A 16,440-nucleotide genomic window follows, 5' to 3' on the forward strand; every position below is an offset into this window, starting at 1 on the left:
CCCGGGAGGCTGAGGAGTGTGATCCCCCTTTAGTTGGAACACACCTTCCAGTCCCCCTTTTCGAAAAGAGGGACCATCGCCCCGGTCTGCCAATCCAAAGGTACTGTCCCCGACTGCCATGCGATGTTACAGAGACGTGTCAACCATGACAGTCCCTGCACATCCAGAGATTTGAGGTACCCAGGGCGAATCCCAGGGCGTTTACCTTCTCTTTGATTATTTCATTAACCTGTCTCCATCTGCTTCTGTCGCCTCACCTCTAAATATATTCAGTCTATGCTTTTTCCTTCATGTTACAGATGATGATTCCAAGTATCATCCTCACCACTCTCATGGTTTCTCATGAGTATTCCATATTCTCTAGCGCAGTGGTCCCCAACCTTTTTTGCGCCATGGACCAGTTTCATCTGAGACAATATTTTCACAGACCGGCATTCATTTGCTCGATAATTTTTAATGACGCCAGGACAGCTTTAGTCCAATAATAAAGTATACGCAGTGGTTTTATGTAAAATGCAGACATCAACAGACAAAGCACCATTTTTCTATAAATTGATAATCAAAACACAATTGAAGTGACTGCACTGATGAGGTTTACTTTGAAATATAACAACGTACAATCAGTGCATTCAACGTAGGAGAAATACTGATCATTTCCAATGAAAGAGTGAAGTCAATCAAATAATAATAGTTGTTATAATGCGAATTAGTGATTGGGGACCGCTGATCTAGGGGTAACGAGAGACAGTGACACCTGAAGTGTGTTCCGGACATCCAGTCTACTGAACAGTTTGGTTTTCTTCACAGTCACTGCAGAAAATCCCACTCCACCACTCCACCAAGACAGGAGGTTGGAAATGGAAGCAGGGTTTACAATACTTTTTGGGTGATCTCAGGATAATCCGCCTTGACTTTAATCCAGAACACTGGTATGGTTGTGGGCGCTTAACTTAGGGGTAGAGGCTGGTAACCTGTCACATGACCAAGCCCTGTCAAGCGGGACAGACGCATGCATTCATTTGTGTGTCACTCCGCACAGAAGTCACTTTTCAAAATAAAACATCTTTCAGACTCCGAAATACATAAAGGGGAAGTAATGTAAATTATTTTTTCTTTCTGTGCGGCCCAGTACCAAAAGACCCACGGACCGGTCCGCGGCCGGGGGTTGAGGATTACTGCTCAAGTGAACTGAGCTACTGCCTCCTAAAACGAGCCTTGCAGCAGTGGGATTCGACCCATGCCCTGATAGAGGCTGGAGCCTTAATCCAGCGCCTTAGACCCCTTGGCCACATTACTAATATGACTATTATCTCTATTCCACTGTGTTTTGCTGCCAAATACTAAGTGTGGTGTGTGATCATAACATTCATTCATTCATCTTCTTCAATCAATAAATCAACCTTTATTTGAATAGTGCTTAATCACATCAATAGACATTTCAAAGCACTTTAGCAGATAGAGAAACCCAACAGGACCCTCCAGAGCAACAACCAGTCAATCTGTTTTTCCCCACAGTGGCGGAGGAAAACTCCCTCATTGAGGGAATCATCACATTGACCTTCTGGTGATCAAAGTTCATCTTTCAAGTTTGCTGCTTGGTAATGTCTGTTCACATCATGAGGGAAGGCTCATTATTTAAATTTGAATTCAGTTTTGAACACAAGATTTACAATGGGAAATGGGTAAATAACACAAGTGATTCTCATATTTTAACAATTCCAAGTGAAACACGCATCTATAGAATGTTTGTAAGTTTGTGATATGGTTCTGTTAGCCCAGAATGTGGGTGGGGCTGCCCTTCTATGATGAGCCACATATATGAACAGAGCCATTTTAGTGAGTCATTTTCTCTAAACATAAATAATGTAGCCGCAAGAGGGCACAAGCCAGTGTCTTATTGCACTGGTCCCAAGCCCGGATAAATACAGAGGGTTTTGTCAGGAAGGGCATCTGACGTACAACTTTTGCCAAATCAATATGCGAATTGAATATATGACTTCCATACCGGATCGATCGAGGCCCGGGTTAACAACGACTGCCATTGGTGCTGTTGACCTCTACAGGGTGCCGGTGGAAATTGGACTACTGGTGGTTGAAGAAGGAGAGGAGGAAAGTGTGTTTACAGGAAGAGAGAGAAGAGAAATCCAAGATATAGGACTAAGAGTAGGGACGTTGACTGATGGAGCTATGACAGGAAAAGGTAGAGAGTTGGTTGACACGATGCAGGGGAGGAAGGTAGACAAACTGTGTGTACAGGAGACCAGGTGGAAAGGTAGCAAGGCTAGAAGTTTAGGGGCAGGGCTCAAGTTGTTCTATCATGGTGTAGATAGGAAGAGAAATGGAGTAGGAGTTATCTTGAAGGAGGAGTTTGTTAGGAATGTCCTGGAGGTAGAAAGAGTGTCAGATAGAGTGATGAGTCTGAAGCTAGAAATTGAAGGTGTGATGTTCAATGTTGTTAGTGGGTGTGCTCCACAGGTAGGATGTGAGCTGGAGGAGAAGGAGAAATTCTGGTTGGACTTTGACAAAGTGATGCACAGCATACCTAGAAGTGAGAGAGTTGTCATTGGTGCAGACTTCAATGGACATGTTAGTGCAGGTAACAGAGGTGATAAGGAGGTGATGGGCAGGTTTGGTATCCAGGAGAGGAATGCAGAAGGACAGATGGTGGTTGTCTTTGCAAAAAGGATGGAAATGGTTATAGTGAATACTTTATTCCAGAAGAGGCAGGAACATAGAGTGACCTATAAGAGTGGAGGTAGGAGCACACAGGTAGACTACATCTTGTGTAGATGTGTAATCTGAAGGAGATCAGTGACTGCAAAGTAGTGGTAGGTGAGAGAGTAGCCAAACGGCATAGGATGGTGTGTGTAGGATGACTCTGATGGTGAGGAAAAAGAAGAGGACAAAGACAGAGCAGAGGATGAAATGGTGGAAGCTGAAAAAGAAAGAGTGTTGCATGACTTTTAGGGAGGAGTTAAGACAGGCTCTGGGTGGTCAGGAGGTGCTTCCAGATGACTGGACAACTACAGCTAATGTGATCAGGGAGACAGGTAGGAGAGTATTTGGTGTGTCATCTGGAAGGAAAGTAGATAAGGAGACTTGGTGGTGGAATGAGGAGGTACAGGAGTATATACAGAGAAAGAGGTTAGCTAATAAGAAGTGGGACACTGAGAGGACTGAGGAGAGTAGACAGGAGTACAGGGAGCTGCAGCGTAAGGTGAAAGTAGAGGTAGAAAGGCAAAACAAGGGGCTTATGATGACTTGTATGCAAGGGTGGACAGTAAGGAGGGGAAAAACTGATCTATACAAGTTGGCAAGGCAGAGAAATGGAGATGGGAAGGACGTGCAGCAGGTTAGGGTGATTAAAGACAGGGATGGAAGTCTATTGACAGGTGCCAGTAGTGTCATGGGAAGATGGAAAGAGTACTTTGAAGAGTTGATGAATGAGGAAAATCAGAGAGAACAAAGACTAAAGGGTGGCTGTTGTGGACCAGGAATTAGCAAAGATTAGTCAGAATGAAGTGAGGAGGGCATTGAAGAGGATGAAGAGTAGAAAGGCACTTGGTCCTGATTATATACCTTTGGAGGTATGGAAGTGTCTAGGAGAGGTGGCAGTAGAGTTTCTGACTGGGTTGTTCAACAGGATCTTAGATAGTGAGAAGATGCCTGAGAAAAATTTTAAAACAAGGGAGATGGGCAGAGTTGTGGAAACTACAAAGGAATAAAGCTGATGAGCCATACAATGAAGTTATGGGAAAGAGTATTTGAAGTTCGACTAAGGGCAGAAGTGAGCATTTGTGAGCAGCAGTATGGTTTCATGCCAAAAAAGAGTACTACAGATGCAGTATTTGCTTTGAGGATGTTGATAGAGAAGAAGTACAGAGAAGGCCAGACAGAGCTGCATTGTATTTTCATAGATATGGAGAAAGCTTATGACAGGGTGCCCAAAGAGGAACTGTGGTATTGTATGAGGAAGTCTGGAGTGGCAGAGAAGTATATTAGAGCGGTGCAGGACATGTATGAGGACTGTAAGACAGTGGTGAGGTGTGCTGTAGGTGTGACAGAGGAGTTCAAGGTGGAGGTGGGACTGCATCAGGGATCAGCTCTGAGCCCCTTCTTGTTCACTATGGTGATGGACAGGCTGACAGACGAGGTTAGACAGGAATCTCCATGGACTATGATGTTTGCAGATGACATTGTGATCTGCAGTGAGAGCAGGGAACAGGTGGAGGAGAAGCTAGAGAGGTGGAGGTTTGTCCTGGAAAGGAGAGGAATGAAGGTTAGCCGCAGTAAGACAGAGTACATGTGTGAATGAGAGGGACCCAAGTGGAAGAGTGAGGTTACAGGGAGAAGAGATCAAGAAGGTGGTGGATTTTAAGTACTTAGGGTCAACAGTCAATGGAGAGTGTGGAAAAGAGGTGAAGAAGCGTGTACAGGCAGGATGGAACAGGTGGAGAAAAGTGTCAGGTGTGATGTGTGATAGAAGAGTTTCAGCTAAAATGAAAGGAAAGGTGTACAAACCTGTGGTGAGACCAGCGATGTTGTTTGGTCTAGAGACAGTGTCACTGAGGAAAAGACAGGAGACAGAGCTGGAGGTAGCAGAGATGAAGATGCTGAGGTTTTCTTTGGGAGTGACCAGGAAGGATAGGATCGGGTATGAGTACATTAGAGGGACAGCACATGTTAGAGGTTTTGTAGATAAAGTTTTGAACTGCCAGGCAGGAGGCCTAAAGGAAGACCAAAGAGGAGGTTTATGGATATAGTGACAGAGGACATGACGGTAGTTGGTGTGAAAGAAGAAGATGCAGAAGACAGGGTTAGATGGAGGCCATTGATTTGCTGTGGCGACCCCTGAAGGGAAAAGCCAAAAGGAAATCAAGAAGATTTTCTCTAAACATAAACAAAAGTTGACAACAGCTGCACTGTGACTTGTTATATAAAGATATTAAATGAGTTAACAAAGAAAACAGTAGAACCTCAGGGCTATATTTGGCCGTTTGACTGTAAACTACCAGTATGTTGCCAGACTGGGTGTAACTTTTTGAATGCTTACAAGGATATTAAGCATTACGTAAACTTAATGTTTGTGTCAGAAATATTTAAATCATTCATTTCAGAAAAAAAGGTCAAAAAACACTTTAAAAAATATGCTGATCTTTAAATTTCCCTGGAGAAGGCAAACCTAAGCCCTCCCTTTAAAGGAAATGGGAAACTTCACTTAGGACTAATAAGACACCAATACGAAGAATTTAATTTTAACACAAATATTGACCTTATACAGCTTATGACATCCTTTGCATTAAGATAAGGAACTTGAACTGAGTTTGACATACGAGAAACAAAATACCACAACTCTCTTAACATTGTTCGACTATAAGTTATATCATAGTGAGTTTAATTTTTTCTCTGGCCCTTCCTGTGACTAACCATCCAGTTTTCATCCAATTTTTCTCACACTCTTTCTTCTGCTGCAGCTAATAAGTAATTATGTGACAATTATGCAATGAAAAAAACATAGTTTCTCATATAGAACTGAATAAAGAAAAATATAATAAACCCGTCTGGCTGGTTCATGTCTAATCTGTTTGTTTTATGACAATGAATCACATGTTGCTATATGGTTTGTTTTGCACCTGAACAGCTGTTTATTTTTACTTTTATGGGTTTTTTTTAACAGTAGGTGGCTACAGATAGTTTTATCTACAGTCTTGTGTTGATTTGTGTCATTAGACTTATTTCCAGTCTTCTTTCTTTTGGGAACTTTAATTTAAACAATCTGTATGTGCTTGCACAGACATTGATAGCACAACACGTATTTCCTTGTCAATCACATATCATTCTAACCACAAAAGGACAGAGCACACAGATAACAAATGATACACATTAGGCTAATTCAGGTTGACAGTCTGCTCATCCCTGAAGGAGGGTCAAACCCAACACTATAAAGATCACAGCCAATGAGCACTCTGGACTCCTCTGCAGAGTTCCATTGACGCACTTGTTGAAAAGCCCAGCATTGTATCCTCAGCACTTCAGAAGATCTGAAATTTACAATAATGGAAAAATTTGGTGAGACATGCAAATACTTTTCAGGATTTTTGATGTTAACTAAAAAGTAACATATTTTTGCTTTTGTTTTTCTTCCAGACTATTGTCATTGCATAAATAAACAACTAGTTATGAACTACCCAGTTCTTCTGTCACAATATTTTTGATGAGTCTAAAAGTCAAATTGTCATTAATTTTGTGATTTTGTCTTTTGCTGTTTGTCCACCTTCCAGATTCTGTGACCACAAATGAATCAATCGTTCATGATATCATACCTGAGAATTGTGAAATTGGTGTTTTAGACAGTGGAAAAACCATCAGAGATTTCATAGATGATACAATAAAAGAGCGTGCTTCACAGGTGAGTATAGGGATATCATATCAGGACATTATATTAGCTGTAATGTTCAAGAAACCTTCTTAAAGTCCAGTGGATTGATTTAAACAGCTTTGTATAACCGTGACCTGGATAACTGAGAACCTACACAGAAATCTATAAGAGAGTGAAAAAACAATAAACTAGGTTTCTTGATAATTGCATGTATCTGCTCTTTATTCACTCAGGACATTGAAGACCCATTCTATGTGGCAAATCTGGACCGCCTGTATATGACTCATCTCAGGTGGCTCGCTAATTTACCTCGAGTCAGGCCTTTCTATGCTGTGAAGTGCAATGACACACCAGCAATTTTGAAGATGCTGAGAGCTTTGGGCACAGGATTTGACTGTGCCAGCAAGGTAAAATATGTTCTGGTTTTTTTTTTTTCTATCGGTCATATTTATGGAGAAAGGTTGTCTCTTGCTTATCTGGTTTCTTAGTTTGCTAATGTGATGCATGTCTTGGTCTAACAGAATGAGATTAAGCTGATCCTGTCCCTAGGAGGGACTCCCGATGACATAATTTATGCTCATACTATCAAACCACTGTCACACATCAAATATGCCTACGCTCATGGCATTAACAGAATGACTTTTGACAATGAGGAAGAACTGGTAAAAGTTTCTCTCAATCATCCCAATGCCAAGTAAGTGAAATAATACTTATATATTTTTATGTCCGTATATAACATGTAAATGATTCTGTGAACACTGATTCTTGCAACTTTTTTCATTGGTGTGTCAGAATGGTGCTTCGTATAGCAGTGGATGATTCACAATCCACATTAAAACTCAGTTCAAAGTTTGGAGCCAGTCTGGAGTCGGTTGGAAAACTGCTAAAACGTGCTAAAGAGCTGGGAATGGATGTCATTGGTGTCAGCTTTCATGCCGGCTCCTTGTGTTCCGGAAAAGAGACTTATAAACAGGCAATCGCTGATGCCCGACATGTTTTTGACATTGCGGTAAGTAATTGTCAAGACAACAGAACATTATAGATCCAACTTTATAAATTAAACATCTGTTCAACATTTGTTATCGTGATATGAAGTGTTTAAATATTAAATCATATTACGGAAATACACATATTATTGCACAATTCTTGGCCACGCAGCTTGTATTTTAAATAATGTAAATATTTTTAGTGCAGACTATAAAATTCCTTTTGCGTAAAATGTCATTAAGTGTAACAAAATGTGTATTCAGTTGTAACAATGTCGTTTTTTTTCAGTAAAATTAGGTCCAGACCCCATAACTCACCCCACAACTCTGCTGTAGCTCACAAGTAATTATTTTCTACTTCTGCTGAAATACAAACAAAGGAAACAAGCATCACATGGATGTGTTACTTTAGCTGTTACTTGAATTGTCTTGCTTTTTCACATATTTTCTTTTCTCCCAAATGATATACTTAAACACTGCAATCATGTCTCCTAGATTTCACAATATTTCCTAAATGATGTCAACTGACGTAGAAATTGAGTCATTTTCCAGGGTAACCAGGCAGTCAGAAACTGCAACATCCCGCGACACCCCTGAATTCAAAAATTTACCCTGACCTACTTTCATAATGGTCACAGCAATGAATTCTGTATTGTACTATCGAGTATTTGGCTTTTCACGAGAGATGGAGGTCATCATCACATTTTTGTGCCTCTGGCTTTCTGAAATTGTTGCTCGTTTCAGACGAGTATCACTGTAGCTCATGCTGCTTTCCTTAGGTTTTCATCAGCTTATCTCTATTTCTGTCTATTGAAGGTTACTTGGTAAACTTGTTTCTTGTTTTGTTTTGTTCCACGTACAGTACGCTGTGCATTTGACCAGACAGAGCTGAAAACAGCTCATGTCGCACCACCTCCACTGCAGTTGTTTGTTTGTTTTTTACCTGCTTGATCTTAGTTTGACACTTTCTCACTTCAGTTCAAATTAATAATTTACGTATATACTGTATAGATATTTTAACTGTTACATAGCGTGCACGCGAACACACACACACATGCACACACACACACACACACACACACACACACACACACACACACACACACACACACACACACACACACACACACTAACACCTTAATAACTTTAATTTGTGTGAAAAAAATGGAAGACCATTAAGTGGTAAAATAAATAATTGAAAAAAACAGTTTGATCACAAAAATAAAATACAAAATTATAAGGAAAAAAAATACAAATTTGTGTTGAGTATGACAATGCTTGTTCATGCATACTTTGTAGTTCATAATTTCCTATTGCATGTGTTTTATTCATTAATGCACGTCATGTTCTAGGTTCATAAAAAAACTTGTCCTGCATATAGTTCCTTTACTTTTGTGATCAAAAGCATTGAATCTCAATTCTGAGGCTGTTATGTAAATGTTCATTCATACACTTAAAAAAAAACAAACACTTAAGAATAATCATGATCTGAGTTCATAAAAAACTTCTTTCTCTTCTTTCCCCTGAGCCATCAAACTGCTCAACTCCTCTCTGGGGGAGTTGAAGTAGAAGAAAGTCCACACGAGCGCTGAGGGATGACACAGACAATACAGCAAAAATAATACAAACACTATACACATTTCACTATATCCATACTTAACCAGGCCTGTTTATTTTATATTTCTATGCCTATTTATGATTTTCTATTTATATATTCTTGATGGGTATTTATTACTCTTTCTATTTGGTGTTGTACTACTTTCTATGTGCTGGTGCTTTCTGTGTGCTTTTTTTGTGTTTTGTGTACTCACTGTGCTGTGTGCGATGGAGATATTAATTTCCCTGACGGAACCTCCTCAAGGGATAAATAAAGTCATACTCTACTCTCTACTCTACTCTTAAGGAGATGAACGATTGGATTATGGCAATGGCTGCTATTATCAGCTTCCTATCCACAGAAGTGTTTTTATTTGTTTGAGCGCTGGAGCTGAAATGCATGACGGTGCCAAAGTTGGTACTGAGCCATCCTGTGCACTTTTTCTATGTTGGCCAAGCCAGAATGATTAGAGATGTATGAATATTTACTGCTCATTACCACTCAGAATCTTAACATTGTTTGTGTCTTTTGGGTTTTTTTGCAGAATTTTTTGGGATTCAAAATGAGCCTCTTGGATATTGGAGGGGGATTTTCTTCAAGGAATGATTTAAAACTCCAATTTGAAGAGGTAAAATTCAGAAAATAAGCTAGTATTGAGTAGCCTGCTTTCCTTTTAATTTTGTGGCCAAACCCTGGGTATAATGATGAATACTCAGAATAAGGCAACCATGAAAAGTGTTTTTAACCTATTTTATTTTTGCCTTTCTAGATTTCAGAAGTAATTAATGAAACGCTCGATGAATTTTTCCCGTCAGAAAGTGGAGTGACAGTTATTGCAGAACCAGGTCAATTCTATGCCCAACCAGTCTTCACATTGGCAGCAAACATTGTTGGCAAAAGTTTTGTCATGGATGATGTAGATAAACGAGGTAATGGATCGAAGTTACTTCTGAAGTCAAAGAAATGTCACAATATTACTACTACTATTACAACAAAGTACAATTACATTCATTCTGGCTGTCAGCCCATCCATCTCTCTGAATATCTAAACCATTTCAGAGCTGGTGTTGTACCAACTTTGATTGTTTTAATTGTATATTTCCAGCTGGTGACACAGAGAAAATGATGCTCTACATTAATGAGGGACTGTATGGTGCCCTTGGTTTGGCTATTGTTCATCCTGGACTCACCAACATTCAACCATATCCCTACAGGGTAAATATCAAGCCTGTCAACACAGAGAAATGCCATTATTGGTTCACTTTTCAAAACAGATCATATTTAAAACCAATTTAATTGACAATGGCCAATGTCAACAACCTGAAAATCCTGTTCTACAACCTGTCCCCCGGTGCTTCCCTTCTTATAATGATAATTCCATTAAGAATTGAGTTAAGAATTTGCCACCTGCATGAGCGAAAAGCTTCTTAAATCCTGCTTATCTGCGTAATTTCAGGCTTGTAAAGTATGTTGAACTATGCAGTCACATTCAGAACTGTTGTGAAGTGGAAATTAGATTTGCTATTTTTTCCTCCCAACAGGCTGTGAAGAACAGTGAGAAGCGATACAAGACTGTTTTCTGGGGACCAACCTGTGACTCTATAGACAAACTTCTCGGAACGCACTGTCTTCCAGAGATGCAAATTGGGGAATGGATTCTAATAGATGACATAGGTGCTTACTCTGTCACTATGAGCACTGAATTTAATGGATTTAAGAGAACACAACTTTACACTGTTGTATCAGCTGACACTTGGAGTACCTTACACCTTTATGACATCTACAACAAATTGGGGAATGGATTCTAATGGATGACATAGGTGCTTACTCTGTCACCATGAGCACTGAATTTAATGGATTTAAAAGAACACAACTTTACACTGTTGTATCAGCTGACACTTGGAGTACCTTACACCTTTATGACATCTACAACATATTTTAATCACCCTATACATGTCAGTCCTTAAAGAACAACCTTAAATCATTATAAAGTTACCATAACAAAAAAAATATTTTAAAAATTATTTTATAATAAAATCTGTCATATAACCAGTCATGTCTGGTAGACTTGATGTTGGGTTAGGGTTAGGGTTAGGGTCATTAAGTCTTGATTGTTTCTTTGAGATTTTTGGAAAATCTTTTGCAATTTAGATAAGTGTTACTTGTGACGATTTGTACATTTGTGTAGTCTTACATTGAATGTTATGGAGTGGTTGCTAACAATTATTTTCTTTGTAGTACTCAAATGCAGTATTTGAGGCTATCAGATGCTACGCTAGTGCCCAAGAGGAAGCCATATTTTTTGTTAGTACTTAAATGTTATTGTGTATTCTCATAACACACTGACTTTCAATAAAGTGAAAAGGTAAAAAAAAAGAAAAGAAATGTCCTTCTGTTTCTCTAACAGTTTTTCTAGTTTATTCAACTGTTGATTATCTGAGTGATGAAATAATAATAACAATGAATTACATTTTTCTGGACACTCAAAAATGTGTTTTTTTTTTACATTGGATCCATTATTCATTCACTCCTCATTCATACTTGGTAATGGTAAGATGCGTATGTAGCCACAGCTGCCCTGGGGCAGACTGACAGATATGTGGCTGCCCCTTCAACCACCATCGGATCAATTACACACATTCATACACCAGCGAGTGCCTCATTGGGAAAAAGCGTCATATTTCCTTCAGATCTCAAGCAAAATGTATTTTGCTTTTTAAAAACAATGAATAATAATATATAGAATCAGCCGAAAAAACAACCAGTCAATTAACTCATCTCTACATAACAGGACAGTCTGAACTTGATCAGAATCACAGATCACAGTCTTCATCCTCTCATTTTTCTCACAGGTCCAGACACAAACAACTAACCTTACTGTCATGGACTAAGAGGAAAGCACACACTAATAAAAAAAAAAAAAGTAAACAAGGTCAGACATTGTTCATTGTTGTAATTTTGCACATTTTTGGACATTTCCCTCTGAGTCGTCTGAGCAAAGAGCAATTGGTACTTTTCGCTATGTGTCTATCTGTCTTGACACTCTCTGCTGACATGCTCATGGTTCACATTTGGAAAGAAGACAAAAAGTCTTGTTTCAAACATCTAACCAGATTACATCATACAGAGAAATGTAGGAACCACCTGACCATCTTCCTCTTATCATTTTGTATTCCCTTCCAGTGTCTGTGTAGGTTCTCAGGTATCCAGGTCATGGTTATCCATGACCTATTGATTAATACAGCTTTGGAAGATCCAGTAAAGCACAAAGTATGAAACAAACACAAGGGATGGTAAAAATCTCTATACTCTCTTTAATCATGTAGGGGAAGTGACGTGTGCGCAGTCCCTGAGTTGACGGGGGGAGAAAGAGATAGGTAGTCAGGTAATGGGGGGAGGGCAGGGCAGAGTGAGAGTAGAGTTCAGGGTTGTGGCGGGGGAAGATCAAGGAGGGAGTTGAGCCTCCTGACCGTCTGGTGAAAGAAACTGTCCTTGAGCCTGCTGGTTTTGGCCCGCAGATTCTGCAGTCTCCTACCTGATGGCAGCAGGCTGAAAAGACTTTGAGAGGGGTGGGTGGGATCACCTGTAATGCTAATGGCTTTGCGGGTGTCATAAATGTCTGAAGGAAAATCCTCATAACCAGTGGTCCCAGACCCGGTACTGGGTCATGACCTGGTGGTTGGGGACCACTGACATAGACGGATGTAACAGAGAATCGGGTAATTTTCAAAAATAAAACATCTTTCAGACTCCAAAATAAATAAAATAGAAGTAAAGTACAAATTATTTTTTCTTTCTGTGCGGCCCGGTACCAAATGACTGCAGCCCAGGGGCTGGGGACCCCTGCTCATAACTGACCGTCTTCACACTCTGTCATTGGTCAGTCACGCACAGCACCCCTTTCCCCTCCCTACGGACACAAATCACTGCAGCCCGAGCTGTCGCTGCCCACTGTCGCACACACACAGGCATCTAGTGGCTTCACTGTAGCTCACATTGCTCTCCTTAGGTTTTCTTCAGCTTGCCTCTATTTCTGTCTATTTAAGGTTACTTGGTGAACTTATTTCTTATTTTGTTTTGTTGCACGTACACGGTGCATTTGACCAGACAGAGCTGAAAAAGTAAGTTATGTATGTAACTATGGTTCTATGAATTCTGGATGACTGGCAGAGGCAGTGCCTTAACACTGGATAATATCCGTCGCTTAAAATGAAATGGAAACGCTCCTGGTGGAGTGGCATCTGATACCGTGAGGGAGTGGCAGGTCTTTCGACCTGAATGCCTCTTCAATAGTCATGACGGCCCATTTAGAGAGCCTTGTCTTGGAGAGGGCATGTCCTTTCCTATGCCCACCATAAAAGACAAACAGACTATTAGAGCAACGCAACCGAGCAGTCACTTATAAATAGTGCTTCAGAGCCCTTACCGGGCAGAGTAGTATAGACGAAGCAGCATCACCCTGCAGACCTGGAGGATCATAAGCTCCCAGCTCAATAACCTCATTAACATGACCAAAAGCCAGGCTCTTGGTCAAGAATGAAGGACCATAGCGACACCCCTGTACCATCAGAGTTCCAGCGCACACACGCATCACTCATAGAGAAGGTATAAAGCTCGCTCATGTGTCTTGCTGATGCCATTGCTAGGAGAAAGGCCAGTTTAGTCGATCTCCCTTGCTACCTCTGGGTGGAGTCTCCAAATCTGGAATGGCCACATGTGTAGGAGACCCAGTGGTACTACTGCTGTCACTGATGTCAGTATCCCCAGCAGCCTGAGAAAAAGGCTGAATGGTAGCATCTGGTTCCTCTGAAAACAGAGAAGTTGTAAAATGGCATCTACCTGTCGTGGAGCGGGGCGGGCCAGCATTCGGTGGGAGTCTAGATTCAAACCAATGAATGCGACTGCCTTGCCGGGAATGAGGCAACTTTTCTCAAAGTTGACTGTGAGGCCAAGTCATGTCACTAGGTGTATTAAAGCTTCTATGTCCTTCTCTACCTGTTCTCTTGTTGGCACGCAGACCAAACAATTGTCCAGGTACACGAGGATCTGCATGCCAACAAGCTTGCATCGGGGTCAGTGCAGTCTGCATGCACCTCATGAAGACTCTTGGGGACAGGAAAATCCTGAATGGAAGGATCTTGAACTGGTAGGCCCTGCCTTCGAAAGCAAAGCAGAGGTGTTTCCTATTGTGCAGAGCTATAGGCACATGGAAATAGAGTATGCACCCTTCAAGTCGATTGATGTGAATCATCTGTGTGCCCTGACTGCATGGAGCACATCTGCTGTCCTTAGCATATGGAAAGGCATCACCTTCGCAAGTCCAGTCTTTTTTTGCGATCAAAAAATACACTGAGAAAAACCCAACTTGCTGTGTCTGTGCATTGAGTTGTTCGTTGGCACCTCCTGCCTGAGTGCTTGGGACTTCATGGGATCATTGACGATGGTCATCCTGATCCCACTGTAAGTGGGGGGCCGGCGGCGAAGCTGGGTGTTGTACCCTTGAGAGAGTGTTGCCACCACCCAAGGATCTGAAGAGCAGCTTCTCCAGTAGCTCAGATGCCAGGGGGAGCACGGTGCCATTGTCCAATCTGCCTGACATTCGAGACCCTTGGGTAGCTGCCCTGCCGAAATGGCTGCCGAGTTTGACTGGCATCATAGCCTGGCGCAGTTGCTGGAAATGGCAACTGAAGGCTGGCAAATTATCGTTGTCTCTGATTGGCCTGGAGACTATGGCTGTCTTTGCCGCCTCTGTTCCACAGGTGGAGAACGTGAAAGGAAGACAGGATATCCAAAGACCTGGAAATCCCGCCCTAAATCCAGCAACAGAACACTATGGACATTAAACTCAAACTGGCCTATCTGCCCCTCTTTCTCTCTCTCTCCCTCTGTCAGTTTAACGTGACCTATCTCTCTCCCCAATGCATTTCTGTTTTCCAACCAACAGGTCAAGGTGGACGACCGCGTTCTAGAGCCTGGGTCCTGCCCTGAATTTCTTCCTCAATGAGGGAGTTTTTCCCCGCCGCCCTCAGTTATGCTTGCTCTGGAGGGCATTGTTGGCTTTCTATCTGTAAAGCACTTCGAAATGTCTTCAGATGTGATTAAGCGCAATATAAATAAAAGTTGATTGATTGATTGATTGATTGATTGATTGATTGATTGATTGATTGATTGATTGATTGATTGATTGATTGACTATGGTACAAGGCCTGGTGTGCTGCAGTGCCAAACACTTGCCCTGGGACTTTGGGAAGACCCTCCGACAAGACTTAGACTGATTGAGCCAACCACACCTGTCGTCAAGTCTGTCATGTTAGAGTTGACAAGAGTCTGCCAAGCTCTCTTGTCATGTATGCTAAAGCATCTACTGAAGCATTTCACAGGTTCTGCAAGGCGTCCACACCTGAATTAATGATTTGGGGCTGATGAACCATCCGCGCACGAGGAGGAAATCATGCTTGAGGGTTGTAGGGACTGAGACAGAGCAAGCATGATATGCGACAGGGAGATTCCTACGCGGCTATGACACATGCGCTGCTGTGTCATAGCTCCTAAGCAGCAGATCGTCCGTAAGACGACATTGACACCTGGGGCAGTGAGAGACTGGTCGTAAGACCTCCTCTGGTGTACAAATAAGGGAGGTAACTAATGGTTCCACAGATGACATGCTGCCGAGCCCATAGGTGGCTGCGTCCTGCACAGAGGCTAAGGCCCTAGCGTCTGAGACAAAACACTCCTAGTAACAAATAGAGAACTCATCATGAGCGAAGATGGTCTTATGGGGAAATACATACAACTGTGGAGCGAGGAACACTCCCAGAAACTAATACAGAACCCACCCTGAGTGGAGACACTCTTATGGGAAAATACATTTAACCATGGAGCAACGAACGCTCTCAGTAACGAATAGACAACCCACTCTGAGTGGAGACTTTCTTATGAATCAATCAATTTATCCTATTTATTTGTATAGCGTTTAATCACATCAGCGGACATTTCAAAGCGCTTTAACAGAGAAACTCAACAGGACTCTCCAAGCATAAGCGACTGCTTATGGGGCAGAGGCAGTTTCCTCACGCCCTAAGCCAGCTGCGATAGGCTCCAGAGGCATGAGGAGTTTTTGCGAGTGCTATATTCGCACGACAATCTGGTCATAAAAACATTTATACAATATCTCGAGTAGCACCAGACATCGATTAATTATCCACATAACCTTGGGAATTCTGAATAAATACCTACTATGGGTTGTCCGTAAATGATCTTACCTTCAAATCTCTTTGGAAATCCTCTGAGGTTAAGTGCTCATGACAGATCCTCGAATCTTTAGTCGTTTTGACCCGGTTTATTCGTGCTCTCCATTTCACTTCCTAGCTTTCCAGAAGGTATTCTAAAGAAGGACAGGTCCTTGTCTTTGTGTTTTCGTCCTGTTGTGTTGGCACAACCGTTCACCTCGCAGGAAACCATGATTATCATCGGGTTTA

At 41.5% G+C, this 16,440-nt stretch overlaps 1 protein-coding gene across 1 annotated transcript; it reads left to right on the plus strand.

The window, feature by feature from the left end:
* Window positions 1-2,220: 2,220 nt before the first annotated feature.
* On the plus strand, window positions 2,221-10,770 carry LOC137609398 (ornithine decarboxylase 1-like). Its single transcript, XM_068336393.1, has 10 exons — window positions 2,221-2,235; window positions 2,476-2,596; window positions 6,282-6,409; window positions 6,613-6,786; window positions 6,901-7,073; window positions 7,172-7,388; window positions 9,507-9,590; window positions 9,732-9,891; window positions 10,068-10,177; window positions 10,504-10,770. The coding sequence occupies exons 1-10, from the start codon at window positions 2,221-2,223 to the stop codon at window positions 10,768-10,770; spliced, it is 1,449 nt and encodes a 482-aa protein (XP_068192494.1).
* Window positions 10,771-16,440: the final 5,670 nt, after the last annotated feature.

Source organism: Antennarius striatus, chromosome 16 (genome assembly GCF_040054535.1).
Source record: "Antennarius striatus isolate MH-2024 chromosome 16, ASM4005453v1, whole genome shotgun sequence".
NCBI classification, from domain to species: Eukaryota; Metazoa; Chordata; class Actinopteri; order Lophiiformes; family Antennariidae; genus Antennarius; species Antennarius striatus.

Excerpts from the sequence above, each read along its gene's own strand:
- LOC137609398 (XM_068336393.1), top strand. Across the intron at positions 7,074-7,171 it reads CTCAATCATCCCAATGCCAA|AATGGTGCTTCGTATAGCAG; the intron begins GTAAGTGAAATA and ends TTGGTGTGTCAG. Across the intron at positions 7,389-9,506 it reads GACATGTTTTTGACATTGCG|AATTTTTTGGGATTCAAAAT; the intron begins GTAAGTAATTGT and ends GTTTTTTTGCAG.